This window comes from Pyxicephalus adspersus, chromosome Z, assembly GCF_032062135.1.
Source record: "Pyxicephalus adspersus chromosome Z, UCB_Pads_2.0, whole genome shotgun sequence".
Classification (NCBI taxonomy): Eukaryota; Metazoa; Chordata; class Amphibia; order Anura; family Pyxicephalidae; genus Pyxicephalus; species Pyxicephalus adspersus.
In genome coordinates, this window is record NC_092871.1 from 6513559 (window position 1) to 6529965 (window position 16407).

General features: G+C 42.2%; 1 protein-coding gene and 1 long non-coding RNA gene across 2 annotated transcripts in view; one reads left to right on the forward strand and one right to left on the reverse strand.

The window, feature by feature from the left end:
- Positions 1 to 14188, reverse strand: part of DIAPH2 (diaphanous related formin 2) — a 659108-nt gene extending 644920 nt beyond the window's left edge. Inside the window, 1 exon segment of the mRNA XM_072430145.1 lies at positions 13609 to 14188. Within this exon segment, the coding sequence (XP_072286246.1) occupies positions 13609 to 13722 (114 nt within the window). The 5' untranslated portion in view covers positions 13723 to 14188.
- On the forward strand, positions 13204 to 14844 carry LOC140343462 (uncharacterized). Its single transcript, XR_011923337.1, has 2 exons — positions 13204 to 13263; positions 14108 to 14844. It is a non-coding gene; the product is annotated as an uncharacterized lncRNA (long non-coding RNA).
- The last annotated feature ends 1563 nt before the right edge of the window (positions 14845 to 16407 follow it).

Below are 16407 nucleotides of genomic sequence, written 5' to 3' on the forward strand. Positions count from 1 at the left end.
AAAATAACCTGCTTTGGTGGAGTTCCTACAGTACACCTTCCAAGGTCTTCTGAAGGCCATGCTTTGACAGATCAGAGCTGTTTTGGTAACACAAAAGGGACCTATACAACATTAGGTGGGTGATTTCAAGGTTTTGGCGCGTTTGTGTACATTTTGATCTTAAGTCACTCTGGTTTTCTAAAATTGTCTAGCACAGCAGAAATCCCTTAACATAGAAAACAGCCTTATAGAACTCCATGAGTAATATCCTGCTCCTATAATAGGATCCTCTATTGCCAACGTCCTTCTTAGGGTAAGGTTCATGGTCCGTCACCTAAAGGAATGCAGAAGACTCGATCGGCACCGATCAGCACTTGGTATTGAAGGCACGGCCTTCCTTTTAGAATGGACTTGTAGATAAGAAGGAATGAAATGAAGCTTCTAAAGTCTTGCCAATGTATATATTTTACCTAGGAGGGGGTTTTCCTTCCTTAAAGGAAACTGGATATGAATAAAATATGAAAAGCATACTGTCAAGTCAATAAAGAAGAGATTTTATATTTTTGATAGAGTCAAGTTGATCAACCAGTTGGGAATGTAGCATTTCCCATCAATTATAAACATTTTTTGTAGTCTTAGTCTGATCAACAATCAAGCAAAAAACGAACTGATCAATGGATCAATAACTTCTGTTAATACTTCTATGTGTGTCCAGTAATTGACTTGACTGGTTGATTGCAAATCCTAACATATGAAAACAATAGAAAAAGAGTTACTGGTTTTAAGTTAGGACAAACTGGACAATTGTCCAAGGCCCTCAACTTCTCTGTGGTGCAGAATGGCAGGGGTACAGGAAACTGTCGTGCATTTGGGTCCCCCACTTCCTATTTATCTAAAATCCCCTTCTGTACCCCCTTAGATCACCAGACCAGATTTTTATATTCATTTGACCCTTTTCTGGCACTGTTGAATCCGTGGAAATGTATTATATTTTCAATCTGTGCAGAATGTAGAATCTCTCTATAATGAACCTGAACACTAGAAAAAGAATTAGGTCTGTCTCAGCACATTTAAACCACAGCCTCCATGCCATTCGATGACTCAATTTGTGAAACTCTGCAAAGAGAATGTGAAAAGTAGCACAGGAAACCCTAAGTGGTGAAGACACATTATTATCTTTTTAGGAACCACATGGCTTGGTTTGGGCTTTCCATTACTTTTCTAAATAGAAAAACTGAAAGCTCTGAGCATGGCATTTTCTTATATATTGAACAAACCTAATTGACAGCTCACAGAAACAGAATGAAAAGGTTTCATAGGTCTTGCGTTTCCAAAATCTGTCTTTTTTACTTGCTGGGGCTACTTATATTTATTATTTTGCTGTAATATTTTATTGATGATCAATTGTGGGTGAGGAGGATTGGTACTTCTGTACTGGGCCCTGATGAAAAGATCTTGACGTTTGCAAAGCTGGAATTTTTGGAAACAGAGAGGGGCCCAAAAAGCTTACCTAGTACGAGGCTCAAAAATTTCTGATGGTGGTCCTGCCCCACATGCCACTAGCGTTGGCAAATTTGCCTTGGTTCTCTGACAATTTACCCAAATTGTCTCCAATGTTCAGATTTATTCTATAAATGAATTTGAGTAATATTGAGGTCGATGACAGAGGCAAATTAGACTAACACCACAACATGGTATGGCTCAGCCAATGAACGTGATGGACTATGACATCTATTGGTCATAATATGGTCCTAGGAACTATACCCTACACCTATCAATGGCAGGTATAGTGAACGGCTTCATGCAGAATCCAACGCCAAACATTAGCAATGTTAGCCTATATTTTGGGACTAATGACCAATGTTTAGGTCGAATTCAGTACAGAACTGAACCCGAACACCAAGCCAACAAGTTGAAGTTTAACCACCAAGCCTCCTGGTATCTCCCAAACATTACACATGAATCTCTTTGACCTACCACTCAATCATTTGCAATCTCTTTTTAATGTACAGGGCTGAGCAATGTCTTGACACATAAATAAAGTTTGATAATAATGATAAGAATTCCTTCAAATTTTTCTTTCCATCATCTGATTCTTTCTTGCTGACCCTTGCATAGGGGCCGAGCCAATAGCAATACAACCTTAATAAACGATACATAAGAAGTCCGACTCTTTGCTACATAGTAGCGGTGACACAGTTAAGAGGGTCGCAGGGTTCATGTAACTTCCAAGAGGGCCGATGCCATTTATTAGAGGCCCAGCCATTAGGAAGACCAGCTTCTTCAAAGCTCTCCTAGATCTGAATACATCATTACACAAACTGGAGGATAATTCGTGAAATAAAGCATTGGAAGTCTCTGCGTGGTCAGGATGTAGAAATGGACGAAGTAGGACAAGAAGAAACCGAACGCAGAGAGATCATTAAGGCTCCCTAACAATCACGGAGCAGCTTATGGCGGGATATTGGGGTTAATGGATGTAATGAGAGAAATGGGCTCATTAGATGCTGAAGAGGGATGGCGAATATTAAATTAGGAGAGTGGAATCTTGAAGAAAATCAAGAGATGGCAACGGTATTATTCCTTTTCATTAATGACTCTTCTTTCTTTACAAGGAGCCATTGCATTAAAAACAAAAAAAACTCTGTAAAACAACATTAATAAGATTCTGTTATACATTCCAACTACAATCCTTCCATATGGGCATTTTTTATGTATCCATTGTGCATTGGATGTTGGCAACCCCAGCAGACTCACAGCTGTCAATCAAAAGTATTTATTTTTGCTCCTCCCCCCGCAAAACATAAAAAGTTTTTGTAAGAAGGGGAGGGGCAAAGGAGTTGGGCCAGACAGTGAATGGAGAGGGCTATGATGTGCAAGGGAGGGGCAGAGGAAACTGAGGAAATGCTTCATCCTACTTGCAGCAGACAGATGGCATCTCAGCCTAGACATAATATCTGGACTGGAGCCTAGGGGTGATGTGAAACCACATGGTTGGCAGGAAACGGCCGTGACCCCAGGGACACATATGACAGCAATGTCCCACTGTATATGGGGCATTTACATAGGTCTCATTGCTGGCTATGGTCATGTTGCTGGGAAAAATGAGCCTTCTGATTAGCTATTATAAAACTGTAAACTTGCAACTGAAAAAAAACAAAAAAAAGATTCAGTTGATTTAATTCGACCTTGAAATTGAATATTCAATGTTCAATCAAATATTTATTAAAAGGGGGTGAGGCCCCAGATTTCACTGCTGTACAGTGCAGCAATATTTCAGCAAACTTGTAATTAAAATAAAAAAGAGGGGGCAATAAATGTGTGGATTTGTGTTGCAAAAGCCGCAATCTGCCTCTGACACCCTTGTACCATACAGACCTCAGACATCAGCTTGCCTGGCACAGGCCAGGCTTGGCCTTCTCCAGGTAGCAATGATTGACAAGCTAAAGTGGTGAACATTATTCCGGTTAGCCTTAAACTGGAAATGTAAATGGGTCCATTATGCCGGGGAGGCTGGGAATGGCCGTGAATGGTTCATCGAGAAAAGATTACGGACTCTCGGCTCTACAATGGAGCCATTTGGCTGGTCCTGTGCATTATGTTAAGGGGAATGATATGGGGAACAAACAATGCTAGAATAGGTGGAGGGAGGAGATCCTGGCGATCGATGTCCCTGCCGTTGGCAGCGGCTGGGCAATTTTCATTTATATGTAATAAGGTGCGTTAGCCAGAAGTCTTGGCTGTGTCTACAGCCGCCCATTACCATCTGTTTGTCTACCTTAGTGAATTCTCCTCTGCTTTAAACAAGAATTCTTACAAGACTCCAAACATACAGAACAGACAAATATCAGCACTGCGGCGGGATCCTAAAATACATAACTCTACAAAACAAGTAAAACGAGTGATAGATGGATCGGTGATGATGTACAGCACATACTGCAGATGTATTAAATCCAGGTGTAGTTCTAGATAGAATAGGAAGGGGGAGGCTTCGGCATTTGTTTTGTATGGTTGCCACCAAGATAGGTGCCCCCTTATTAGAAAAGGCTAAACCTATTCCTAATGGTGAAATTAAGGTTGTCATCCAAACCCTCTTAGATTCTAAAATATATCTTTTGGTTTCTCCTTGGAGTCATTGAGGCTGATTTGCTGAAGGAGCTGAAAATCCTCACTCAAAGAATTGGAAGGTTTTATTTTGAACACCCAATCATGTGCAACTGAAACGATTGGATAGGCTTTCACATGATTGGATAATTAAAGGGGGGGATTCCCAAAGCCTTAAATCTGCCCTCCAGCCTCCCCTTTATTCATTTTAAACTCCAGCCTCCCCTTCCTTAAATATGTCCTCATCTTTCCTAAATTTGCCCTCCAGTCTCCGTTTTATTCATTTAGCCTTCCAGCCTCCCCTTTCATTTATTCTGCCCTCCAGCCAACCCATCACTGAATCTGTCCTCCAGCCAACCCTTCACTAAATCTGCCCTCCAGCCTTTCCTTTAATCTTTCAGCCCTCTAGCCAACCCATCATTAAATCCCCTTCCTTAAATTTGTCCTCTAGTCTCCCCATTATTCATTCTGTCCCATGGCCTCCATTTTTTCAGGTATGATTCAGGCCTTCCAAGGCTTAAATGTCGAACCAAAAGTGACCCAAATCATGTAAATCCTGATATCTGTGCCCCTATTGGCTGTGCTCTGGAATCATTTCAGTTCCTGCTGCAGCCTCTCCCCATGTGACTTTCAACAAAGTTACAATGTTGCAATTTTATCATTGGAAAAGAGGATACTGAAGAAAAAATGGAACCTTTGGTGATTTATTCATGCAGACTTATTTGTAGCAGATGGCCAACCATTCACCCGCACATTCATCTGTAATTGAAATATCAGCTTAATATGTGGGCCACATACTGGTACAATCCATAGGTTTCCCTATATACAGAGCTCGGTGAGCAGAGGGTTAAGTGACTCCGATTTCCTTTGGGTTTTGTTATAAACATTCATTTAGAGGCTTTGGTTGCCTGGAGAGGGATCGGTGGCCCTTTTTCCCGGTGGAGCAATATCGGTGCTCACAGAAGCCACCCTTTATTTTATGGCTGTAATTCGTCAGACCGAAGTCAATCAGCACTATCTGCGATACAACATGCCAGGCCGGATCTACAGAAAATCTGCAACACAGGACACCAACAAACCTCCAATGTGCCAAAAATTTGAGGCAAACACAAGCCTGGGGGTCACAGCACATTGGTGAAGAATGAAAGAAATGAGATGATGGAATGTAACCACAAAACTGAATTTTCATGAGAGCTGTCACATTTTTAGGTAATTAGATCCTTTTCATCACTATTTGATTAAAAATCGTAATTTAGGATAGGGTGGATGAGGGGATTATTGTCTACTTCCTTTTGTTTCTCCAGGAAAGGAAATAAGCAGAATCTTTCCAAAAAAGAGAGAAAATTGGGGGGAAGAAAGGAATCTCTGTCATGTTTTTGTTGCCTTCTGTGTCCTGTTGAACAAATCAGATTACTGCCTACTGTGTCACCAATACAGGAAGTGGGGGATCTCTGCTCTAAAAGGTCACAGCCTGGTAAAGGTCCTGACTCTTATTATTATAAGGACTATTAATATTATACGGTATTTATAAAGCGCCATTATATTATGCAGCGCAAAGTCCATAGTTATGTCACTAGCTGTCCATCAAAGGAGCTCACAATCTAATGTCCCTACCATAGTCATAAGTCATTAACACAATCCAAGTTCAATTTTGGGACGAAGCCAATTAACCTAACTGTATGTTTTGGAATGCTAGAGGAAATCAGAGTAACCAGAGAAAACCCACACAACCACAAGGAGAACCTGCAAACTCCATGCATCTTGATGCCAATGATCATCTGGACACACAGATAAATCCACTCCACTGGGGACACAGCAAATCCAGATGGAGAGTTGGAACCCTATTTTCTGGAGTTTGGGCTATATACATTAATCAGCCAGAACATTAAAACCACCTGCCCAATATTATGTAGGTTCTCCTTGTTAACTATCCAGGCATTGACTCTATAAGACCTCTGAAGGTGGCTCGTGGTATCTGGTAGGATGTTACCTCCTTCATGTCCCCCCATCTGCAGCGTGCTTTCTTCCCATAATGCATCCTGCTGCCATCTCTTCCCCAGGTATGAAACACACCTGCCTGGCCACTTCATCTAAAAGAAATGGTGATGGATCAGGCCCAGCCACCTTCTTCTTCTTTGCTTCATGGTCCAGTTTTGATGCTCACATGCCCATTGTAGACTCTTTTGGAGGTGGGCAGGGGTTATTATGGGTTTGTGGCTACAGAGACAACAATCCAGTGTTTTCTGATGTCTTTTATAAGAGTTATTGGGGTCTCCTTAACCACAAACCAGAGTGCCGAAGCTTAGTTTCATCCACCACCACAATTATCTACATTGGGCATAAGAATGGAGCACTGCAAATAGGTGGCCAGGTTGGATCCATCACATCTTCTTTCAGATAATGTAGTTGGCCAGGTGTGTTGCATACCTGCAGGAGAGATTGCAGCAGGATGCATTATGGTAAAAAGATAGACAAGTAGAGGCAGTGTGACCTAAAGGATCTGCTGGTATGGTCTTGGTGTCAGATACCAAGGGGCACCTTCAAAGATCTTGTGGGGTCAATTTCTGGATGGGTCATAGGAGAACTTACACAAGGTGCCAAGTCTGAGCCCTGTTCACCACCAAAACTGCCTACGGCTAGCTTTCCCATACACTTGGGCACCTATGTCCCTGTTGCTGGTTTACTGGTTCCTTGGAATACTTATGGCAGATCCTAATATCTGCATATCGGGAACCCCAGACAAGACCCGATGGTTTGGAAATGCACTGACCCATCATCCAGCAATCGAAATATTGCCCTGATCATTGTCACCAGAGCAGATCCAAACCTTTGCCTAATTTCCCTGCTTCCAATCCATCACCTTCCGGAACTGACTGCTCCATTGTAATAGATTCCAATATTACTTGCTGCTGCCCAATATTTGCCCACCCCATGTTAGGGGCCATTATCACCAGATCAATAAGGTCACTCCATCACCTGTCAATGTTTTTGGAGAATCGGAGCCTACACCTAATTCATGCCGTAATATTTACCCAAATTCTATTGCAGCTGGAATCACACAATCTCCTATTCCAGATGTGGTTCCTCCTTTTACTTCAACACAAATCCAATCATAGAAAACACTCACCATCATAAAACAATCACAAACACCGCACCACTGATTTCTAATGCTGTCATATACAATGAGAAGGTAAAACTCACCAGCCGTGACACGTTCCATGGCTGTCTTGGCATCACCACCCAGATGTGATCTGCAGGGCAGCTACACAGAGGATCTCTACTACCAGCAGATCCCCAGGGACGGATCCCCCATGGAGGTAATTTTCTTCTCTACACAACACTCAATTAAGGAGGCCTCCGGGGCAGAGACTCCTCACTGTCTGTGGTGTCCCTGGGCGTAGATGATTAACCCAGCAATAACTACTTACCAAACTGGGACTATAGCAGGAAGCTATAGAGGGACTACAAGTCTCAGAATGGTAGGGGGAGGTGGGCTGAGTTTGTATGTAGACTGTGCCACTATAATATAAAATATCTGTTTGGGATTTGTCCATCACGTTTCAAGATTTACACAGCTCTGCCATGCAGCACAGTCCTGTCTGCAGATCTGATTATTCTCTGATTCAGTTCAGTAACAGTTACAGAATTTGTCCCTTTCTCAGCCTATAACTGGACAATGAATAGAAAATCAGCAGCCTGGTAACCTCATCTCTTCTGCTCTCTCCTCCTATCAGCATGTCCCACATAAGAACTGCAGTACAACTATATGGCTTCTTGTGCTGCTTCTCCCTCTTTTACTCTGAGCTATGCTATAAAGGGAATGTACATCTTAAGTACTTACACTGCTTGCTTTCAAAAGTTAAATGATATATTACAGATCTGCACTTATTGTTTATTTTATATTTTGCTAAATATTTTATATTTAAAAAGAAAATATTTTGAAATCCCATGCATATGGTAGAGATAAGAGCGGTGAATTTGAACACAGCGGCTGCAATGCATGGGAGTGAAGCCAGATGAAAACCAATGGGAATTCTTCCAGCGGTGTCTGTGCACACTATAGATCAGATTGATATGTGTGTGGGCATTGTAAGGGGTGACGGATGGGCGCTGGAGGTCACTCAGGAATAAATGCTGCAGATCTTACACAGATCTCTCCGCTCTCTTGCTGATCACTCCCAGGCCCTGGCAGGTGTTTGTTGGGAGCCTCGGGGCCATTTTGCTCTCACCGGCTGTACAATCCATATTTATGTTCTCTCTCTACAAATATTTCCTCTTCTACAGGGAAAACAATGCTCCATATTTATAAACTGTGGAAGTGATAGTAGCAGACCAACTTCACACATGTTCCCAGGATTTCCTGCTCTCCTTCACCGGATTCTGCAGCAGCTACAACTGCAGCAACTACAAGTGTCAGCATGGCCATATGGGGGGGTGAAGGTGGCCATACCTTGGATGACAGGTGACCAATATCTCACTGATATCAGCCATTCACCTGTGCAACACAGATCCCAGTTTTGGAGATGATGAAGAGGAACATTGATGTGCATTGCAACGCATGAGTGTTGCAGCTGGGTTGCCGTATAGCTTTGGGGTTCCCTTTATAATGAATGACACTACAACACCCTAATGCACATAACTTTTTTTAAATATCACAGAAGTGTTTCAGCCCCTAATAACTTTCTGTTAACTTACTCATTAATAGAAGAGTTTTATGTATTAAATGTTTTGTTTCCTGACGCATTTCACAGTGTAGGCTTAAAAGAGAGATTTTGGTTTATTTGTTTTTGCTTACAATTTAGTTTCTGTTAAATTAGCTTTTCAAAATGAGAAATAATATGCAAAAACCCTTTATTAGTAAATATTTTTTTAGGAAGAGGAAGGAGGGGCAGAGTGATGACTGAGGTGCGATGAGGAGCTGAGCAACAACCATGAGGCAGAAAGATGAACTAGGAGCAACGACGAGCAGGGTGACAACTGAGGAGCAATGAGGGGCGGATGGTTGACTGAGAAGAATGAGGGGGCAGAAATGATGACTGAGGAGCAATGAAGGGGCAAAGGGACAACCAATGAGCAATGATGGGCAAAGGGATGATTGAAGAGCAATGAGGGAGAAGCAATAACCAAGGAGCCAAGCAATGACCAAGGAGCCAAGCAATGACCAAGGAACAACAAGGAGCAGAAGGATGACCGAGAGCAATGAGAGGGCATAGGGATGACCATGGAGCCATAAGGATCCGAGCAATAACCAAGGAGCCAAGCAATGACCAAGGAGCCGAGCAATGACCAAGGAACAACGAGGAGCAGAAGGATGACCGAGAGCAATGAGGGGGCAGTGGGGTGTCCATGAAGCCATAAGGAGCCGAGCAATAACCAAGGAGGCAAGCAATGACCAAGGAACAACAAGGAGCAGAAGGATGACCGAGAGCAATGAGGGGGCATAGGGATGACCATAGAACCATAAAGAGCAGAGCGATAACCAAGGAGCCAAGCAATGACCAAGGAGCTGAGCAATGACCAAGGAGCAACGAGGAGCAGAAGAATGACCGAGAGCAATGAGGGGGCAGAGGGATGTCCATGGAGCCATAAGGAGCCAAGCAATAACCAAGGAGCTGAGCAATGACCAAGAAGCAACGAGGAGCAGAAGGATGACCGAGGAGCAACATGGAGCAGAAATACACCCAAGGAGCAATGAGGTTCAAAGGAACCCCAAGGTGAATGAAGAGCAGAGACTTCCTCCTGCCTTCAGCAGGTCACTGACAGTGGAACCTAAAAACTAACAATACAGCCAGGGAAGAAGCCAGATGAAGACAGATCTGATTGCACAAATAATAATTACTGGTTGGGCTGCTTTATAAAAGAACACACGCCCTTTAACTAAAAGAAAAACAGAGACTACTAAATATAGTTCTTGTCCCCTAGCCCGTTCCTCGCCCAATCCTTATATTTGGTGCAGCCAATTATTTTGTAAACAACGTGCGCACATAAATGTTTGGTGCCAAATACACACATGTTAGAGCTGCACTCCAGGCAAAGACCCAACTGACTGGGCAGTGAATAGAGAAGCAGATGATTTTCCTTCTTACTCTCTTAGCCATGCTATGCAGGGACTGCATGAGTCCAAGTCAGGAACTTACACATTTAAACCTGCATTTATTAGCAAATTAAAGATTACAAATCTGCATTCAATTTTGGAGTTTGACCTTCAGATGCTTTAAACTAATATTCCAAATCAAACATATGTGTAGATTTTTGTTTTCTTATAATATAATAATGTGTGACTTTGCTGCCTGCATGCTTTCATGTTTCTTGCAGTTGTATGCATTCTACTAGCCAGATACAAATGGAATTCTTCCAGTGCTAAATGTGTTAGGTGTCACTGTAACAGGTGCATCAGACTGAAAGCTGCAGCAATGGCGCTGTACTCAGAGCCTGCGGTCACATCAATGAATGGCGGTAGGAAGTCACATGACCTTGTTTGCTTATTAACTCAAATGTGAGTTAAATTTATTTGCAGAGTAAATAAATAATAGATACAAAAATGCATGGCCAGCGTGTCTGCAACAGGCCGGGATTGTCTACACCGAGGACGGTGACCATTGGCAGAATTTTAACATTCCTTATAGGCCACAATGGATAGTGCTAGAGCCTGTGCCACCATATTGAATGTATATGGTATTTTTGTTGATCGGTAATGACATGCAAACCACCTTAATCAATCAGTATAGTGATAGGAAGCCAATCCATGGTGAGCCACTAAATTATTGGGGGTGATGGGGGACCAGAGAAGACCATGTGACTGCTATAATTTCAGATAGCGGTCGCATTCAGCATTTGGATATATATATATATATATATATATATATATATGGCATGAGTGGGTCTGAATGCTACAATAGCAATATAGATGACCAATGGCCCATTTAGATCCAAGTGGTGCATTGAAATAACATAATAGGTACTTTAAATAGTAATTGCTATGCTGCACATTAATATGCATACATTCATTCAAAAAGAATAAGTTTAAAATGCACCCTTATGGTTAAAAATAAATAAATAAAATATATAAAAAAAGAACAAGACACTTTTTCCAATGCAGCACATTTACTATTTGCATAGGTTGCATTGGGGTGCCATACAAAGCAGTTAACCAATCTGACTTTCCTTGGAGGAGAATCTTGCAGGCCCAAATGTTTCAATGCAAGTAATTGATTCTGGGAATGTTTCTGGGAATGTCAGATTCCCCGCTTTATATAAGAAACCGCAATGCATGTTAAGTGCATGAGTATAATGCACAGATCGCCAACACAAAGGGTTTGGTTATGAGATGGAAATTATAAAAAGTTGGGTCTTTTAATGGTTTTGCTATGGGAATTTTGAGAAACTGAAATTGTAAAATGTGAGAATTTATTTTGGATGATGTGCAGGGCAGCATGTGCAGTTTTTTTTGCAGACACAGTTGCCATAAAGCAGTTGCGAAGGCCAAAAGTTCATTAGTATTAAAAGTTCTGCCTGTTGCATATTACAATATGATCTTCACATCAATGCAATTCATCCTGCACTCCCCCCCCCCCCCCTTCCCAAAAAACTGCTGAGTAAGGCTAAAGTCACACTACAAACCTGCAAACCCTATCCATTGCACCAGCCACGGTTTTTGCACATGCGCAAGTACAAATGAGACCGTTTAGTTCCTTTTAAAACCAAACTGCAGCACATAGCTCTCAATCAGCCACATAGAAAAAAAGGGAATTTACACTTTCCATTTATCTTCCTGCAGCATTTTAAATTCTTATTGCTGTATGACAATGGACAAGCGTGAATAGGACCTGAGGTTTGCAGCATTTGTTGTGATTAGGCAGGGGTGGCCCTTAGCATTGGCCCTTTATGGAATCACCATACTAAACAGGGGAGTGATGGCAAGATGCATAGGATTCCTAGTGGAAGGAAGTTGATATTATGTCCAGTTTAGCGGCGGCATTTGACCCCGAGCAAGAAGAACAAATTGCTCTTTATGGGTTAAGCTACACAGCAAGCAACACTCGATCGTCTTTGATCGCACAATGCTACAATTGATGCCATTTGTGTGTCTTCCACCACATGGAATCATTAGTGTCATCTGATTAGTAATCCATTGCTACTCTTAGTGATTGATTATATGGGGAAGACTGGGCACACTGAGGTGTATGTCAGCAATTGGTGAATCTCTTTGTAGCAAGAGATCTCCAGCTGTACAGAGATGGAACATATGTTACCTATGGGGTGGACAACACTATGAGCACTACAAGCTCACAATAGATTGGTTGCCAATGCAATCTGTTCGTAGAGTTTACTCCAAAGGCTGCCATTTGTTCAATCTATGTAAAACTATTTTAGGCAATTAGTCTTGTTAAAAACCACAGCCAATGGGAATGGATTCCAATATTTACAACATAGCACCCACAATATAATAAGTACTAACTGCAATGCAATACTTTGCTGGTTGGTAATGGGCAGTCTACACTCCATGTGGGGCCACCACTAACAAGCACCAGGCAGTGGGAATGCCGCCCACTATGTACATTATCCACTCGTCTCCTAGCTCTTTATGAATGTATACAACAGCCATATTTCTATTGGCTGGTGGTTGTGGGGGGAGGTGTCATCTGACAACCCAGCCAATGGGAAAAAAATCTGCTATTTACCTTGGCAATGGGCTCTTATTGGAGCCAAGATTTGCAAACTGAACCCAAACAAAATCACCCATCACTAATAGTAAGGGACCATCATATTTACTGTTTGTATTTGTATCATATTGCTAATAATTACATTTTTAGGCCTATAGGTAAAAATATTGTTAAACAGATGAAGGTGTAAGAAATAGCCACCCAAGGCGTCCAATATACAAGGTATATCGTATTATTTAAAAATGTTCACAACCAATCAATATTTTTAGCAGAGCTTCTCCGACACCTGAAAATCATTCCGGGTAAAAGCAAAATGAAATAAAATTGCATCCAATAATTTAACGAACTCACTTTGCATTCCACAAGTGAGATGCATCGATGGCTGAAAGGGTTAACGAGTCTGCTGGGTTCATTCATTGGCAGCTGGCGGGAGAGAAGACACAATGGTGTCATTGGAGGAGAATACAACATTGTGTGCTGGGATGCTGAGGAGCAATCAGTGCAAGGCACAGGACAGGTGAGCCCGCTGCTTAGATGCCAACATGTAGATGTGAGCCAATGCTGCCTAATGCTCATTCTCCATCAATGTGACTCCCACCCCTGCTGCAGGATCTCCCCCAAACCCCCTCCTTCCTTACGGTTGGGTAGACATCTCCACCCCTCTCCCAGCATCACCTAGGAAGAAAAGGCAGGGAGGGGGAGACAGGCAGGAATAAACACAGTCACATCATGTAGTGGTAGTAGGCGCTGCCACCCCGGCCTTGCGGCTTTAACGGCAGGCATGGGAAACCCCCCCAAAATATAAAATAAAAGCGACCGTGCCCACTGAAGGTCAGCTGACACAATCAAAGCCTTAACTCACCAGCTTGGGCTTGTTCTTGCTCTCATCCTGCTCAGACGGCTTCCTTTTTGGATTCTTGTCCGCGATCTTCCCCGGAGAGTCCTCTCCCCCAGCCGCCGCTGGCTGGGTGTCCATTTTTTGGTCCACGGTAGAATCCCCCCAAAATTGTCCAGATGCCCGTTTTATGCCAACCAATGACAGGCCGGTGTTACATCCAACCGGGGAGGGTGCGGGGGGCTATGCGGTGACAGACACCACCTATTATCTCTTTATTAATTATGTGGATTGTCCCTCCCTTACGCACACTGCTGCTGCTTCTGCTGCTGCTACGCGGGCTCCTTTAAAATCTGGTAATGCCACAGTGTATATGTTATGGAAGCGGCTAACTGCCCCGGTCGCCTCTGACATGCCTGCCTGACTGGCCGGCTGACCGGTCCTTGGTGTAGATTGCTCAACGCTCTCCTGCTTTGAGTGTTTGCATGCTTGAATCTTTATTTTTTTTTCCCTGTGTCTCCTTTAGCTAGTCTCCCTTTAAGGCAGCTCTGAAAGGAATCAGAACGCTCGCCTGTTCACCCTCCCAACCAGGAACTAAGCGCACCAGGCTGTAACAATCAAAGGCCTATCATGCACACATGGAAAGCAGCAAGCTACAAAAAGAAATGAAGCTTCTTTGCATATCCTGTCTGACAATTAGGAACTGGGCGTCACTTCAGGGAGAAAATTACTACAACTCAGAGATGATTCTGCAGACAAGCATGAGAAAAGGCCGGGCAAATTTATTAATTTATTTTTAAGTTTTTTTTTTACTTAGAATTGCAGCCGTGATAGAAAATAAGTTGTAGTTAGCCCCAAGAGATTGTTCTGATCACTTATTTCATAATGTAAAGAGTTACAACAGCTGGAGGTGCAAGAAGAATAATAATGTAGCACAATATTTCCTTGAAAGCTATGATACCATCATGGACATAGAGATTGATTGATACAATTAGGGCTGTTCACTTAGCAAAGGGATATTTCCCCTTGAAAGACATTTCACTTAGCTTAATAAATGAGATGAAGTTTTGTTGACCAACAATTTTGTGCAAGGAAAAACTTATTTTTCATTTAGCATAGTTGATTTTTTATTGCAATGTGAAATATGTGTATAGGATTCTGTTTATTTTTTTTTTTGGATGTTTATTTTCCTTGTGGTTGAACTTGATGGACTGTTGTCTTTTTTTTTTTAAGGTGGAACTAAACCAGAATTTTAGATATTGATATCTTCGTCTTTCTTTTCTTTCAATACAAATTTTTATTTTCTACCAAATGGAAAGAAATGTGATTGGGAGTTTTAGGGTTCTTTTCTGGTAGATGATCTTCTGCCGCCTTGATTGTCCGAGACTGGATGATGAAACTTTTTTATTAAAGTTTATTAATTCCAAGCATGCGCAGAAAACCAAAGGTGACGCTGCGCAGCTCAGCTTTTTGCCAGAAACTCGGAGCAATCAGACAGATAGTGGGAATTATTGCAAAAGGGGGAATAACATGGAACTTTAGTTCCAGTTTTGCTTTAACCGAGCAATGTTACTATGTAATTGGGTGAATTATCCATTGCAGGGTGATAAATACCCTTGGCAAGGGAACAGACTATGTTCCTTAAGTAAATCACTCCCAAAGAATTGGGGGGACAGTCCCTCTTTAAGATCCAAGGGTCCTTTTCCTCCTCATTTGTCCATCATGTTCGGGGGATATATACACTTCTATTTATCTATTACAAATGGGACTATTTATAAAGCAGGGAATCTGAAACGTTCCTTGGTGTGGAATCTTCCAGATCTATGTGTTTTATTGGAAATAATTGATTCACCATCAGAGAATTTTTTGGTGAATGTGTTAGGGATGTGCCCTCTGGCAGTTGGCACAGGATTGCCTGGGGCATGGAGTCTAAGTGTCTTCACCAGAGCCTAGTGGTCACCGGACTACTTTGCTGCAGAGAGAACACCAGGTCGTGGCCCCCAGGCTCTCTCCACCAGGGACAGGTGGAACGAAGGGCTTTGGCGTGAAGACAACCAAGATCAGGGAATGGGTAGAATGCTAGCCAGGTCAGGGCAGGTTAGCATGGGCGAGTTCAGGTTAAGGTCAGGTATCCAAAAAGGCTCAATGTGGTGGAGTATAGCTGAGCATGTTTTAGGAAGCAAGGCTGAGAATCCAGCAACCAGAGCCTGGCATCAGGGAGGTATATATAAGACTAGCAGCCAATAGAAGGACAGAATTGATTTCAGGAACAACTCATTGGCTGCTGCACATGCTCTGTAATCCCCTTCAGCTGTGCACATGCTCAGAGTACGTGCAGGGGATGCCAAGAATGGCTGCACAGCTAAAGGAAGGCTGAGGATGCTGCAAGATGTGGGACAGATGAGTGGTAACAGAATGTCAGGTTCACTGCTTTATTAACAAACATCAAAGCATTATTTTGCATTATCTATTCTCCAAATTATTCCATTGGGTATTTTATAAATATAAAACAAAGTAAAAGTGGTTGTGAAAACAATGTTCTGCTTTAATGATAGTTGTATATTTCTGGGGTTTTCTATAATATTTTAACACAAAAGTAAAAACAGCCAATATTTCCTGAAACATTCCCTGATGGAGAATGAATTACTGCCATTGAAACACATGGACCTGAAGGATTCTCCACCAGGGAATGTTTCAAGGATTATCAGACTCATTGCTTACATAAACCCCAAAATAGAAGATTAACATGCAAGGTACTAAGATCTGCACCCTTCACCTAAATATATATTATAAAGGGTTGAAAAAGGTTACCATATAATCATTTCT